This window comes from Rhinichthys klamathensis, unplaced genomic scaffold (genome assembly GCF_029890125.1).
Source record: "Rhinichthys klamathensis goyatoka isolate OS25496 unplaced genomic scaffold, OSU_Roscu_1.1 h1tg000032l_1, whole genome shotgun sequence".
Classification (NCBI taxonomy): domain Eukaryota; kingdom Metazoa; phylum Chordata; class Actinopteri; order Cypriniformes; family Leuciscidae; genus Rhinichthys; species Rhinichthys klamathensis.
Window position 1 is genome coordinate 4,227,239 of NW_026606581.1, and position 13,135 is coordinate 4,240,373.

At 37.6% G+C, this 13,135-nt stretch overlaps 1 protein-coding gene across 5 annotated transcripts in view; it reads right to left on the reverse strand.

Annotated features, from left to right (window-relative positions):
* asap2a (ArfGAP with SH3 domain, ankyrin repeat and PH domain 2a) overlaps window positions 1-13,135 on the reverse strand; it is a 64,144-nt gene that overhangs the window by 13,402 nt on the left and 37,607 nt on the right. For 2 of the 5 annotated variants that reach the window (XM_056245630.1, XM_056245627.1), the window contains exons 5-13: window positions 9,765-9,814; window positions 9,464-9,490; window positions 6,829-6,958; window positions 6,643-6,728; window positions 5,660-5,735; window positions 5,450-5,543; window positions 3,807-3,912; window positions 3,550-3,619; window positions 1,910-1,997 (exon numbers count right to left, since the gene is read on the reverse strand). In XM_056245630.1, the coding sequence (XP_056101605.1) occupies window positions 1,910-1,997; window positions 3,550-3,619; window positions 3,807-3,912; window positions 5,450-5,543; window positions 5,660-5,735; window positions 6,643-6,728; window positions 6,829-6,958; window positions 9,464-9,490; window positions 9,765-9,814 (727 nt within the window). The remainder of the gene's footprint in view (window positions 1-1,909; window positions 1,998-3,549; window positions 3,620-3,806; window positions 3,913-5,449; window positions 5,544-5,659; window positions 5,736-6,642; window positions 6,729-6,828; window positions 6,959-9,463; window positions 9,491-9,764; window positions 9,815-13,135) is intronic. The other 3 variants (XM_056245628.1, XM_056245631.1, XM_056245629.1) reach the window with 3 other exon arrangements.

The following is a 13,135-nucleotide window of genomic DNA, read 5'->3' on the forward strand; positions in this document are numbered from 1 at the left end:
TGGGTTGTAAATCGGCATGAAACAGCGCGGATGAACACAGTGCTTTGAGGCGAGTGCTGCTGTCAGTCACCGCGCTGTGTGGATACTGTCATTCAGAATCACAGATTCACTTTTTGAAAGTTTGACCAACATAAGAATTTTCATAAGAAAATGTCTTCTGAACAAGTAAGTAACATCCATTTTTGTTCTGACCAACTAAGGGGGAAAAAGCATTCGACATGATAAGCTTCGTTAGATTTAATCAACGCGATTTACAGCAACCGTGCAAATTATAGCCTACTTTGTTCTCAAATTCATGTTAACAACATCACATCAGCATAGCGTGACTAATGTTAAATTTAATGTGTTTTATGGTTACCTGTGTAGTTCAGAATTCATATTCTCCATAATAGCAAAACGAGAAAGGCACAACAAAGGAAACTCCATAACTGTGAATTAAGAAAACGTACTGTTACACGATTGAACTATTGAAATGTCTTACTTGTTCAGCAGAAAAAAGCCGTCTCTTCTTCCGTTTTGAACCCCTTCAAAACACGGAGTTCACACACTTTTCAAAAGCCCCGCCGATGTTTAAATCCTTGTGTTCGCATGAGACGGTTTCTTTCTCTTTCTCTAGCCACCTTAAATCCGAAGTACGAAGTCTTTTGGGTTTTATAACTGCTGAATCTCCAGTTGACACTGATGATTGTTGTTTGGATCTTTCTGGATGCCATAAGTTTAATTATGTAAAGTGCTGCGAGAAAAGCCTATACATCTAAACATCTCGTCACGCGCAGTATAGCCGAAGGAGCCGAAACTCCTTCTTTATGTGTACGGGTGTGACGTCATGACTCAAAGACATGCTCGAATTTCCCGCGGAAACCCACCAGTACCACTGGAATTAAAATCATTATTACAAGCTAACCGTTTTGAATCTAGCTATGGCAAGCAGATATTTTTGACCACTGGCAGAATAAGTTTTTTTTAATATAATTATTTTGGATTGTTTTTAACTTAAAAAAGTTACGGACTGGAGCTTTAATATTCTGAATTAGCTTTTATTTTTATATTTTCAGATTTGATTGCAATTTTAGTTTATGTTTTAGTCATTTTAAAAGTTTAGTTTGTTTTTTAGCTTCTATTTATTTTTATTTCAGATTCTAGCTTGTCATTTTATTGCTTAAACTAATCTAATTATAATTATCTAATATTTATAATTTATCTTATATTTTATTCAGATTTAATTCAATTAACAAAAACGTTTTTTAATAGTTTATAAAATTAAAAAATCGAATGAATAAAGATCTCATTTAATAGGGTTATTTCCGAGGCTCTGCTGTTTTGAATACACTATCTGAAGAACCTTTTTTTTTTTTTTTGCACCGTTTACATTTGCATTCTGTACCATTTGTTTTCATCAGTTTATATTTTTGGTATGGGTGTGTGTGTGCACTTTTCGAATGAGAGACTAAATTTCATTGTACAATGACAATAAACATATTCAATTCAATTCTACTGAGGAAGAAACGCTTGCATTTCCCTCACAAGAGTGACACTGTGAGAATCTATTTGGAATGAGGAAAACTGGAAAAAAAACATAAGAGGACGGGGCAGGCAAGATAAGCTCAAACTCTCCCACTCATGGAGCGACACATAAAACTGAACTTGTTTTTCTCTCTGACATTAGTTTCCTGTGGTTAGATGAGATGTTAAAGGAAGCACAGGAACATGGGAGAAAATCCCTCAGCCAGGGTCAGTGTTTCCTCATAGATAACAACAACACAGTTACACTGTACCCTTAAAGTTTTTTTTTTGCTCTGAACATTCTCAGCTAGGTCTTTAGCAGCCAGGTTTTAACTACATTTTACAGATCTCCCAAATCGGATTTATAAACATGTGTGTGAAGTAAATGTGACGGGTGTAACCGTACGGGAGATGAGGTCGAAACTTTTCTTCTCCTCTGGGTTGTGCTTCACCTGACAGGTGAGAAGATTGAGTTTGGCAGGAGGTCTGTTAGCCTGAGAGAGAGAGAGAGAGAGAGAGAGAGAGAGAGAGAGAGAGAGAGAGAGAGAGAGAGAGAGAGAGAGAGAGAGAGAGAGAGAGAGAGAGAGAGAGAGAGAGAGAGAGAGAGAGAGAGAGAGAGAGAGAGAGAGAGAGAGAGAGAGAGAGAGAGAGAGAGAGAGAGAGAGAACATTTCAGAACATCCATCATGGTGTGATACAAAAAAAGTCTCATTACTATAATGCAACAATTATGATTTATTATTTACTGTGAAATATTTATACATAATGGTTGTATTTGTTGTACTGGATTTAATTTATACTGATTAAATTTTTATTTTTAAATTGCATTACCATATCTTTTTTACTTAAATACAGGAAAAACTACACTCTTAAAGTAATAAGAATCTAACAAGAATAATTACACGAAAAGAACATTCATGAAAAGAACTCGCACACAAAAAACCCTAATGGTCCTTAAACAGGATTCATTTTCGTTGTCCAATATCTTGCTTATTTTTTCTATTTCTTTTAGTTTTAATGATATTCACTCTCAGACCACCTATATTTCACATTCACCTTTATAAATCCCTTCATAAATGTACGTGTATTTGGCTTTTTTTCATACATATAAAAAATTGTCATAACTCAGCTGTTAATTGCTGCCTTACTTTAAAGGGATAGTTCACCCAAAAATGAAATTCTGTCATCAATCACTCACCCTCATGTTGTTCCAAACTCGTAAGACTTTCGTTCATCTTCAGAACACAAATGAACACGAGAATGAACCTCATTGGTTCTGCTTACTGAAGCTCAAACTTGTTGCGTAACACGAGAATGAACCTCATTGGTTCTTGCACGTCAAACGAACATCCTTGAGCTTCCATTTACCACAACTGATGTGTGAGTTGATGAATGTGTATATGTCGTTCCAAATCCAAAAGTCTTACAGGTTTGGAATGACATGAGAGTGAATGATTGATGACAGAATACTAACCCCTTATTCAACCGCTGAATTCCTCTTTTATACTACACTTCCTGTAATCCCCTCGCCAGTTGTCTTGGTCTTCAAGTCTGAACAGCACTGAGGGCAAAGGAAATGGCTCTAGAAAATACACTAGAATGACTAATGATGTTCACCAAGTGGCTAAAAGCCTACTGAGTTAGCACTGCACTAATGAGGAAACTCCCCTGATTTATCAAAGATAAGGTGGCTGCCCCTCTTTTAATTCATTCATCAATTATTATTATTATTAATTATTTTTTTAATTATCTTTTTAGTTTAAATAAATGCTCATACAGCGTGACAAATTAATTTTTAAAAGCACAAATATTCCCTTTAGTCTCAATTAAAATAAGCATAAAACTGTACTCTATCAATATGTTAAGATTCTTTGTCCCATCCCTATTAATATGTTAAGATTCTTTGTCCCATCCCTATTAAAATTGAAAGTTACACTGTCACTGCGCGACTTGGCATTTCAACTACCCAGATGTTAGTTAGTGAATGTAGAAGCATATGAGCACGGAAACCAATCAGATATGAAGAAGGTCAGATGCGGTTACGTACCGTCCCGTGCGAGATAGTCAAATAACCGTTCTTCACTGTGCACTTTCTCTTCTGCCACACTTTCCGCAACCTGAGGAAGGAGGCAGGAAACAGTAAAAGTCACATCAACATACAACAAAGATTTAAACACACCTCCACTGCTCTAAATACATGATCAATTACGCAAGATGGACTTTAGTCGCTGTAATGAGTGTGCATCAACTCACTATATGGCATTTTAATGCACACTCTGTTATGTGATGCCAAAATATGATTACCCATCGCTCTTCTTGTAAAGGTTCCCGCTGCGGTCCGTCCCGTGTTCTTTGTTGCCCTGAGGCTGGTGTAGACTGTAGGTGGCGCTCTGTCTGACCTGTGAGTCCTGTGAGGAGATGCAGATATGTAAGTGTATTCTCTGTACACACAGCAACAGTGAACCACTGGCATGTCAGCAGTCAGAGGAAGCGAAAAGCTGGGGGGTTTTTACGGCAGTGTTGTCACTCCAGTGAGGAAATGGGAGCAGTGGGCTTCAAGCCTCTCCAGGGAGCTGAGCTCATTTGGAAACGCACTGTTTTGGAACACAAGGCTCTGAGCCAGTAATGAGAACGCTTCCATTTTAGTACTGATGTTTTGAGTTGAGCGAAAGCCAAAATGAGCTGTATTCTGTATTCTGACTGTAAAAAGCTCGGCTTAAACATACTGCCATATCAATCAGGGTCGGATAAAAGACATCAGTGGCAACATTAGAGCCTTAGATTTAATAAATTAATCTGCATTGAATGTTTTTTCTTCTACATTTTGTAAACAAAAGGCAAATGCGCAAATATGTTCATGTATACCAAGTAGGCACTTACTCTCCTAGACTTCGTTGCCAAAGGTCGGTAGCATTAAAGAAGAGAAGAGAGCATTCTTTAGACAGGTTATTCATGCATTTTGTAGACCAAACTGAAAACAACACTCCTACACACGGTAGGAAATCATCAAACTCCAAACTTTGGGTAATACCAATAGCCAGTTATTTGTATGTTATGGTTGATAATCAATAAAAAAAAAAGAAATCTAATAAAAACCCAAACACTTAAATTCACACTTAAAGGGTTAGTTCACCCAGTATCACTCTTAGTTCACTCAATCTCTGAGATTTCATTTAAAATATCTTCATTGATGACTTTTTTTTTTTTTTTGGGTGAACTAACCCAAAAATTGAGAGTAATATGCTGCTTGAAATGGGAAAAAATAGTCGATGTCATCCAAATAAGACTGTTGCCTACTGAAAAAGATTTTTTTTTTTTTTTTACCACATGATCACAAATATATTGTGTACTCCTTTAGTAAACAAGACTGACAAAAATAATATCAAAATAAAAATAATAATAAAATCAAATGAAATAATAAAATCAAATAAATTGTCAGAAACCACGATCACAGATATATTGTACACACCTATAGTAATAAACGCCATAAATAAATAAAATATGTAGGTTGAAAACACTATGATCCCAGATATATAGTGCGCTCTTATAATAAACAGGGCTGTCAGGTGTAACCCAGTAGTGTAATGTAAGATGGCGGGACAAATAAAACTCTTAGTTGTTCACATGGAGTTAAGAGGATTGTTAACTTCTGATTATTTGCATTGAGATTAAATGTGTGTAATCTCTTAATGTCTGTAATCATATATGCTAAAGCTACTTGCGCGAGAAAACACGTAAATGTCTCGAGACTGACTAAAGCTTAAGGGGGAGAAAATTGGCAGGAAGATGATGCTGTAGAGGTTGATCACCAGGTTCAATGCGATGTTTACTGAGAGAAGAGCTGAGCAGAAGTAAAATATTTTAATCGATACACATCAAACACATCACAGAGCACTATGAATAGTTTTTCTATTGCTGTGCATTGTGAGAGATTTGATTTGAGAAAGGACTAACCTCCTTCTGCTCCACTTGCAGAGATGTCTTTAGCACGTCCCGTAACTGGGTTAGCTGCCTGCGTTCTTCATCTTGTACCTGTTTGATCTGAAGACATAATCAGAAGTGGAAACAGAAGTTAAAAATGAGAACTGATCTTGAGATCGGTGGTGTGAGCCACGTTAGGGCCCGGTATGGCAATGCTTCGGCTGTGAATATCTCACCGAGTGCAAGTCTGTGGCGAGTTTTTCTATTGAGGGTTTGAGGTTGTCCACTGCTTTGAGACCATCCTGAAAGAAGCTATGACAGAAGACACAATGCCAGTTATTTTCTAAATAATTAAACACAGGCTCCATTTCAGTTAAAACATTTTTTATAAAAACAACACTGGACTCAATTGACTTTGACAATGTATGGACACAAAAAACACTCTTTAGAACATTGCTCAGAATATTTTTGTTTGTGTTCCACAGAACAAAGAAAGTCATAGAGCTTTGGAACCACATGTGGATGAATACATGGTAAATGAGTTTCATTTCTGATTGAACTATCCCTTTAATTGCTTTAAACACACCCTTAAAATATAAATATTAAGTATAAAGATGCCTACCTAAAAAAAAAAAAAAAAAATTTTTTTTATTTACATTTTGCACCTTTTTATGCCCAAAAATGCTGTCTTAGGGCCGGTACACACAGAATACATTTTTGAAGGTCAGTGGAACAGAAAAAAAAAAACATTGATAGCGGCTCCCTGACGCCAGCAAATTAAATACAATACCCCGTAAACCAAGCGAGGGAGAGAGAAACCGTTTTCACTAAGAATTATTTTCAGCGAACCAATCACAAGTGGTCAGCCAGGACGCATTTTCGTTTACACATGGTATCGCATTATCACAATATAATGTAGTATTATATATATATATGGGGGGGGGTGTGCCATTTCCCAGAATGAGTTGTCGCAGGGTGGGAGTCTGAGACACGTTTTTTTTTTAAAGATGAACAATTTAAATTGTGGCGGCATTTTTAGAATGCGTCACGCGCAAGACTGCAAAAGATGCGAGACGCAAATGCATTAAATGGGTTAAATATGTCCGTCTTGCACGTGTTCACATAGAAAAACAATAGAAAAGTAGCGCAGTGTTCTGTGTGAGCCGGCCCTTATGATGGCCATTGTTTAATACAAACGTTGGCATGTGGCCAGACTTACTTGCACTGTGCATGAAAGTATTTGATGAGATTCTGGAGCAGGTCGACACCTTTCTTGATCTTGATTTCGTTGACTTTGAGGAGGTACTGTAACAAACCAATGGAGGAGACTAAAACACACACTGCACAGGAAGTGCCTATTACAGCACCATAACACCATTCTCCAATGAAATTAGTCTCTTCTGACCTCACACATCTGAAGCTGAAAGAAACGGCGCTCCTTTTCCATCTCCTCTGCTATCTCCGCTCCACTGATCTCAGTCCGGATCATTCCATGTTGTCGGGCGTGCTCTTTTTTCTCCTTCTCTATTTTAGAACTGCGCGAAACACACAGATGACCTTAATATTCGGATACACAAATACAAACACACGCACAGGAAACACTCATGCAGCAGGGCATTCTTTTCCATATGCTCCAGCGGCATATTGTACCCCGCGTTACGGATGCAGCATTTCCTCTGTTGGGAAGGATTCCAGAGAGAGCCTCATGCGTTTGGTTTAGGCTTTTATACGCTCTCAGCTCCAGCGGCCGATCATGAAGCAGGCTGGCCATTTCTGGAACCTCTGCTTTCAGAGTTTCAAGCCTAGCGTGGAGATGTGATCAGGAGATGGCTGAACACTAGAAGCCATTTCCAGTACAAAACATTTCTAGTTAGTGAAACTAGAAAAGGTAAAGGCAAAAAAGGATTGTGATAAAATGCATCAAGCGCTGAATGAAGTGATGTGTTAGCATGAGAAGCTGCCTCTGACAACAATTTTGATTTCTGTATTTTAGTGATGGGGAGAAGCCAGAATATAAACTTAAAAGGTTTTTTTTTTTTTTTTTTTTTACCCAAAAATATAAATACTTTTTAGGATGTTTACACGACTCATGTACTAAACATCGAAAAGTTCTTCCTTTGCGTTTTTTTGCGTACAGACGATAACATTGTAAAAATGATCCCCGTTCACATGGATCCGTGAAAACGACTAAAAACGCTGTACTATGCATGCCAGGCCAGTAGTTGGAGATGTCACTTTGTAAAGAAACATTGGAAATGCATGCACATGATGTCACCGTTTTTACAAATTTTAGTTTTTTTAAGACGATAATGGTTTTATTCCCAAAAAGCTGTTGTCGTGTAAATGAACAGCCAAAATGCATACGTTTTCTGTATTTAGTTGAAAACGGTGCCGTGTAAATGGCCCTTTAGCGGTTGAAGGGATTGTTTAGCCAAACAAAAAAAATTACTCACTCTCATGTCATTCCAAAACTCTATGCACTTCTATCCTGTGCAGAACACAAAAGATGTCATTTAAAAAAATGTATCAGTTTTGTTTGGTTTTTGTTTCGTGCAATGAAAATCAATGGGGTTCAATGTTATTTGGTTCCCAATGTTCTTCAAAATATCTTGTGTTTCACAGAAGTAAGAAAGTCATACAGCTTTGTTAGAGCATGAGGGTGAGTAAATAATGAGAATTTTTTTTTTTTTTTTGCAAACTATTCCTTTATTTACACTTTTTGATAGTGTTACAGAAGATCAGCTGTTTAAAATAATGTAGCTTTTCCAGAAACCAGAAAATTTTGCTTGCAGTATTACATAAAAACTGTCTCTTTCAAATAGCACTGTCAAGTCTGATTCACTTTAGTGAACCTGTTCTAACATATGGTTCCAAAGAATATTTGAATTCAATGAACCGTTTCAGAAACTTGCTGACTAATTTGCACCACTCAATGTTTCCAAAAGTCCTTGCATTGCAAGGTTTTCTTTTTTTCTTCTTTTTTTTTGTAGCCAAACGTTTTTTGTGTGTGGCTTTTTTTATTGCAAAAGCCAGGTAACAATAAAAAATGTAAATATTAAAGCCTATTTAATATTTTTTTAATCCATCTTTGATTTAAAAAAAAACTTGACAACTGAATGTGGTGTAGTAAAATAAATATTTAATGAAATACTCCTAATTATTTTTTGGGTTATATTAATTATTCATTGTCAATAGTGTAAAATTCTTTCTATTTTTACTTCTTGTAGAATTTTATATATATATATATATACAAATTCTATCCAATAAAGGCATCAAAAAGTTGTTTTTTTTAAATATAGCTAACGTTTTTCAAAGTAGCTTCCCCGACAATGATTACTTACAATGAGGTATTGCATCTGTACATCTGACAGATGGAAGAAATGAGTCTGAACAGACTCCCTCATACCAGCACATCACTTCCACGGGTGACTGTAAAGAACAGTCCACCATTTTTACTGAAAATAAATCATGTTCAATATCAAACCAGTTAAAAATAAATCAACATAAAATGGTGGAGTGTTGCTTTCATATTTGGGAGAAAGAAACACACGCAAACGAAGTAAATATGAATCGTGATTTGATGTTTCCCACTGTTCACCTGCTCTCTCGAGCCACAATTTCAGATTCTCTGACTATTACACAAACACAGCGAGATCTCTAGCATACTCATCAGCAGGATATTTGCACTAATGAAGCTTGCCACGCAAACTGCAATTTGCGAGAAAGCCGAAAGCTTTGCACAGACACAGAGATTGAAGAGAACTCAAACTGTAGCGGTGGTGACGATGAAAACCAGTTTAATGAAGTTAGGGCCAGTGTCACATTAGAGGCTGGTTTTGTTTCTTGCTGTCTGGAAACATGAAGGTATCGGTCAAAATCAGACACCGGAGATTATATCCAGTGATGGGCAAGTGAAACATGTATTTGACTGAGCCAAACTGCCGATGATGGAAAACAGCAATGATATTTATAAAGACAGGACCATAAAAGGTAAAGGTAAATCAATTAATCAAATGATGTGTTATAAGAAAATATATTACCCTTTTAGTAAAGAATGTCCCTTGCAGCTTGGGAAATATATAAGAAGTGCTCTATAAATGTCATACATTGTGGCATGCAGAACAATCAGTGTGATAGCATAGGATAGGAGTACAGGAAGTGAGGTGGTCACAATGACAGCTCATTATCCAGAGTGCTGGGCGGCACTGATCCCTCATTTTGACACTCGGGAAACTGATGCTTCCTTTCAATTTGATTAATTTTCAGACTGAGATATAAACATAAGCAAACACGCATGACAGAAATGAATCAATGGTTTTAGATTATTTGAAAATGTCTTACACTTTAGTCTCATAGTCTTTCCAGGCTTTATCAAAGGGCTTCTTGAGATCCTGCAAGAGAGAGAGAGAGAGAGGATTTTCATTAGACAAACGTATGACTCAACTTTCATTTTGACTTCTGTGTAGCAGTGTAACCCAAATAACTAGGCCTGAGCAACAGCGTTTTGTCTCACAGAGCTAGACGTTTCACTATCAGCATAATGTCTGGTCCAGGTTGTAGAATTTTATGCAATGTTGTTGTCCTCTGAACATCATGATATGCCTTCAGCATTGCCATACAATTCGATGTTAGCTCATTGGTTGTGTTGTATGCATTGAGGAACATTAACGCAAATTATCAAGATTGTTTAGACTGGATGCATCAGCCAGACAATCAGATTGGAGCTTGTGTTTTGCACAAAACAGGCAATGCCGTTTGAGACTTAGATAAGCAGAATAGTGGCATAAAATCACCACTCATTTGCCAAACTCAGTGTGCATCATCACGCATGATGTCATGCTCATAAAGAAAGTACCTGATGTAATGCCAGTGGCTGCTTTTTGTAATGACATCATCTGAAAGCTTTAGGGAAATTCTCTGCTTGAACAAACAGAGCGTTCTGCAGCAGCTCTACCGAGGGTTTATACTAATAACAGGAGGCTGTGTTTGTAGAGGAACTTCCTAAGAGTCCTATGCACTCCGCTAATGCGCTTCCATAAGAGATGTTACACGCAGCTTGAGTTGTGCAGAAAACAGTCTCATCTGTGCCAGCAAAATGTCTCAGTAAGAGGAGATTGACCAGAAAAATTAGTTCAAGAACATACATCCAAACTTGAATCATTGTAATATGAATTAGAAGAGACAGGAAGTGTCGTGCCCATTCAAATAGGGTTGTGATGTGGCAATTTTTTCATTCAAATTACATAAATGTTATGTCTATATAGGGGTTGAACAATGAAACTGAAACCCTGGCCAATGTTGGAGGTTTCATGCCTATATATGCGCGGCCTGGTGGCCAGTCTTCACTGATTTCACATTCCATCAGTAAGAGCAGATGTGAAGGTTGAATTAGCAGAGCAATAGCACAGATGTACATAAAATATTGCAATCCACACAACATAATAGGAGAGTTCAAAAGAGGACAAATTGTTGGTGTGTATTTCTCTGGCTCATTTAGCTCATTTGCTGGGCTACAATATCATGGCATCCCCTACTGTCACTGCCAGCAACTACAGAACCATACTGGAGGACCATGAGCACCTAATCAAACATTGGACACTAAAGGTGGTGCCGTGTATCAGTAATTCACACAGCAAGGCTTGTGACAGAATGGTTTGATGAACATGAAAGTGAAGTTGAACATTTCCCATGGCCTGCAGTCACCAGATCTAAAATTCTTGAGCCACTTTTGGGTATTTTGGAGGAGCAAGTCAGAAAATGTTTTCCTCCACCAGCATCCCATTGTGACCCTGCCATTGTTTTGGAAGAGGATTATATTTATATCAACTTTTGCACTCAATAACAGCACATATTATATAGACTTTTATATTAGACACATTGTTTGAAGGAGGAGCATTGTACAAGATGTGAAATAACTGATTAATAAAAGAAATAATCGACAGATTAATCGAATACTGAAAATGGTGGTTAGATGCAGGTCTATAGTCTGCTGCGGTTTTTAAGAACATTCTTGAGGTTTGAATTAGAGAGATCTTCATGGCTCATTACAGGACAGATCTCAATAACCAAAAGGGCCACTTCAGGATTCAGACGAGAATGACCTTTCAGCAATTCAGCCAATTCACTCATGAACATAGAAAAGGGACAGAGAGAGAGAGAAAGAGAGATGCACATTTCTGAATGCCAGTGACATTAAACACCGTTTGAGCTGAACTATAAATCATCATTCCTCACCACACAGCACCAGGGAACATGCCTCTAACAAGCTGAGTCACAATGCCATCACCTGGACTTTGAGACCACATCATCTATCAGCCAGAGGGGTCTAAAAAAGCTTGAGTGGGTGGGTTTCACAGCTCAGCGGGCTTCAACGCTGACATCACTCTCTCTGAGGCCCACAAAACCGTCTACTCCAGCAAAGTCAGCCGACTGACTGAACAGAGGATGTGTCATTCACAAACACACACTGTAAGACAATAGATGCGGCTGAGGAAAAGACAGCAGCATCATCAAGTTGAGGGGTTTTGGCATGATGTCAGCTTGTCTGTGTGCCTGTTTTATGAGGATTGCAATTCCGCCTCCCTCAGCAATTCTGAAAACATGCAACTCAGGGTCAGGAACAGGGAACGTTGGGGTCAAGCTTTCTGAAACCGTAACATTTACATCAAGGTTGAATTCATTAACATTATGTATCCAGTGAACACTTCATACAGCATTCATTTTTACAAATATTTAACAGACTTTGGATCCAAAGACAGGTAACAAAGCAGATGACCTTGTAATGACACCAAAGACACTTTATTTCAAAGATCCATTTGTTGACGGGTTAATGAGGCACAGGTTCAGGTTAATGACTGGAATGATGGCCCAAGACAAGGCCGGTAATCTCCACCCATTAGCGGCGGTCCCCTACTGCGCTCAGAATCAAGCACAATGCTGATGCAAACCCTTCTGAGACCATTAGCATTCCACAACTGCAGGTTAATCGAGGCAGCCGCCGGTATTTTCTCAATCCCCTCAACAAAAAAACTGACACAAAGCAGGAATTACATCTTCATCTGAGGTGGATTTATATGAGAATCTGATGCTTCTGCATGGGTTGAGGCCAAACTACTAGCTCATTTTAACCAATCATTTTAATCCAGTCAGTTCGCCAGAGTAGAAAAATAGAAAGGTAACTGCAACTTTATAACTCACATTTATTTTTGACTATTTCTTGTTATTGTGACTTTATAGTTTCTTATATTACTAAATATAATACAAATAGTAATAATGTAATTATATATTTAAAAAATAAATAAATAAATAAACATTTCTATAAACAAACTCTTAAACCTTAAAGGCCTGTTTACACCAAGAAAAATGTTCTGCAAGAAAATACGATTTTCTAATGCGATTTGTCTGTTCAAAACCAATACGAAAAAACAGCAAAAGGGCTGAATGAAAATGCTAATTTTGTTTCTGACAGTAGGTGGCGCTTATAAGAAAAGGAGAAATACCCAGGTTACCCTGGAACACAAAGAGCTGCACAACTAAGCTTTTCTGACACCTGTTTGTCACAGAAAGGAAGTAAAATGGTATTTACGTGTTTTCAAACAGCATTCAGATTTTATGTATTCACTATGGTGTTTATCAAACAACATCAGAAACAGTACAAGAGTACAGTGACGAAAGAGCTGTAGATTCTCCCTCCAGCCTCCACTATTCATTGT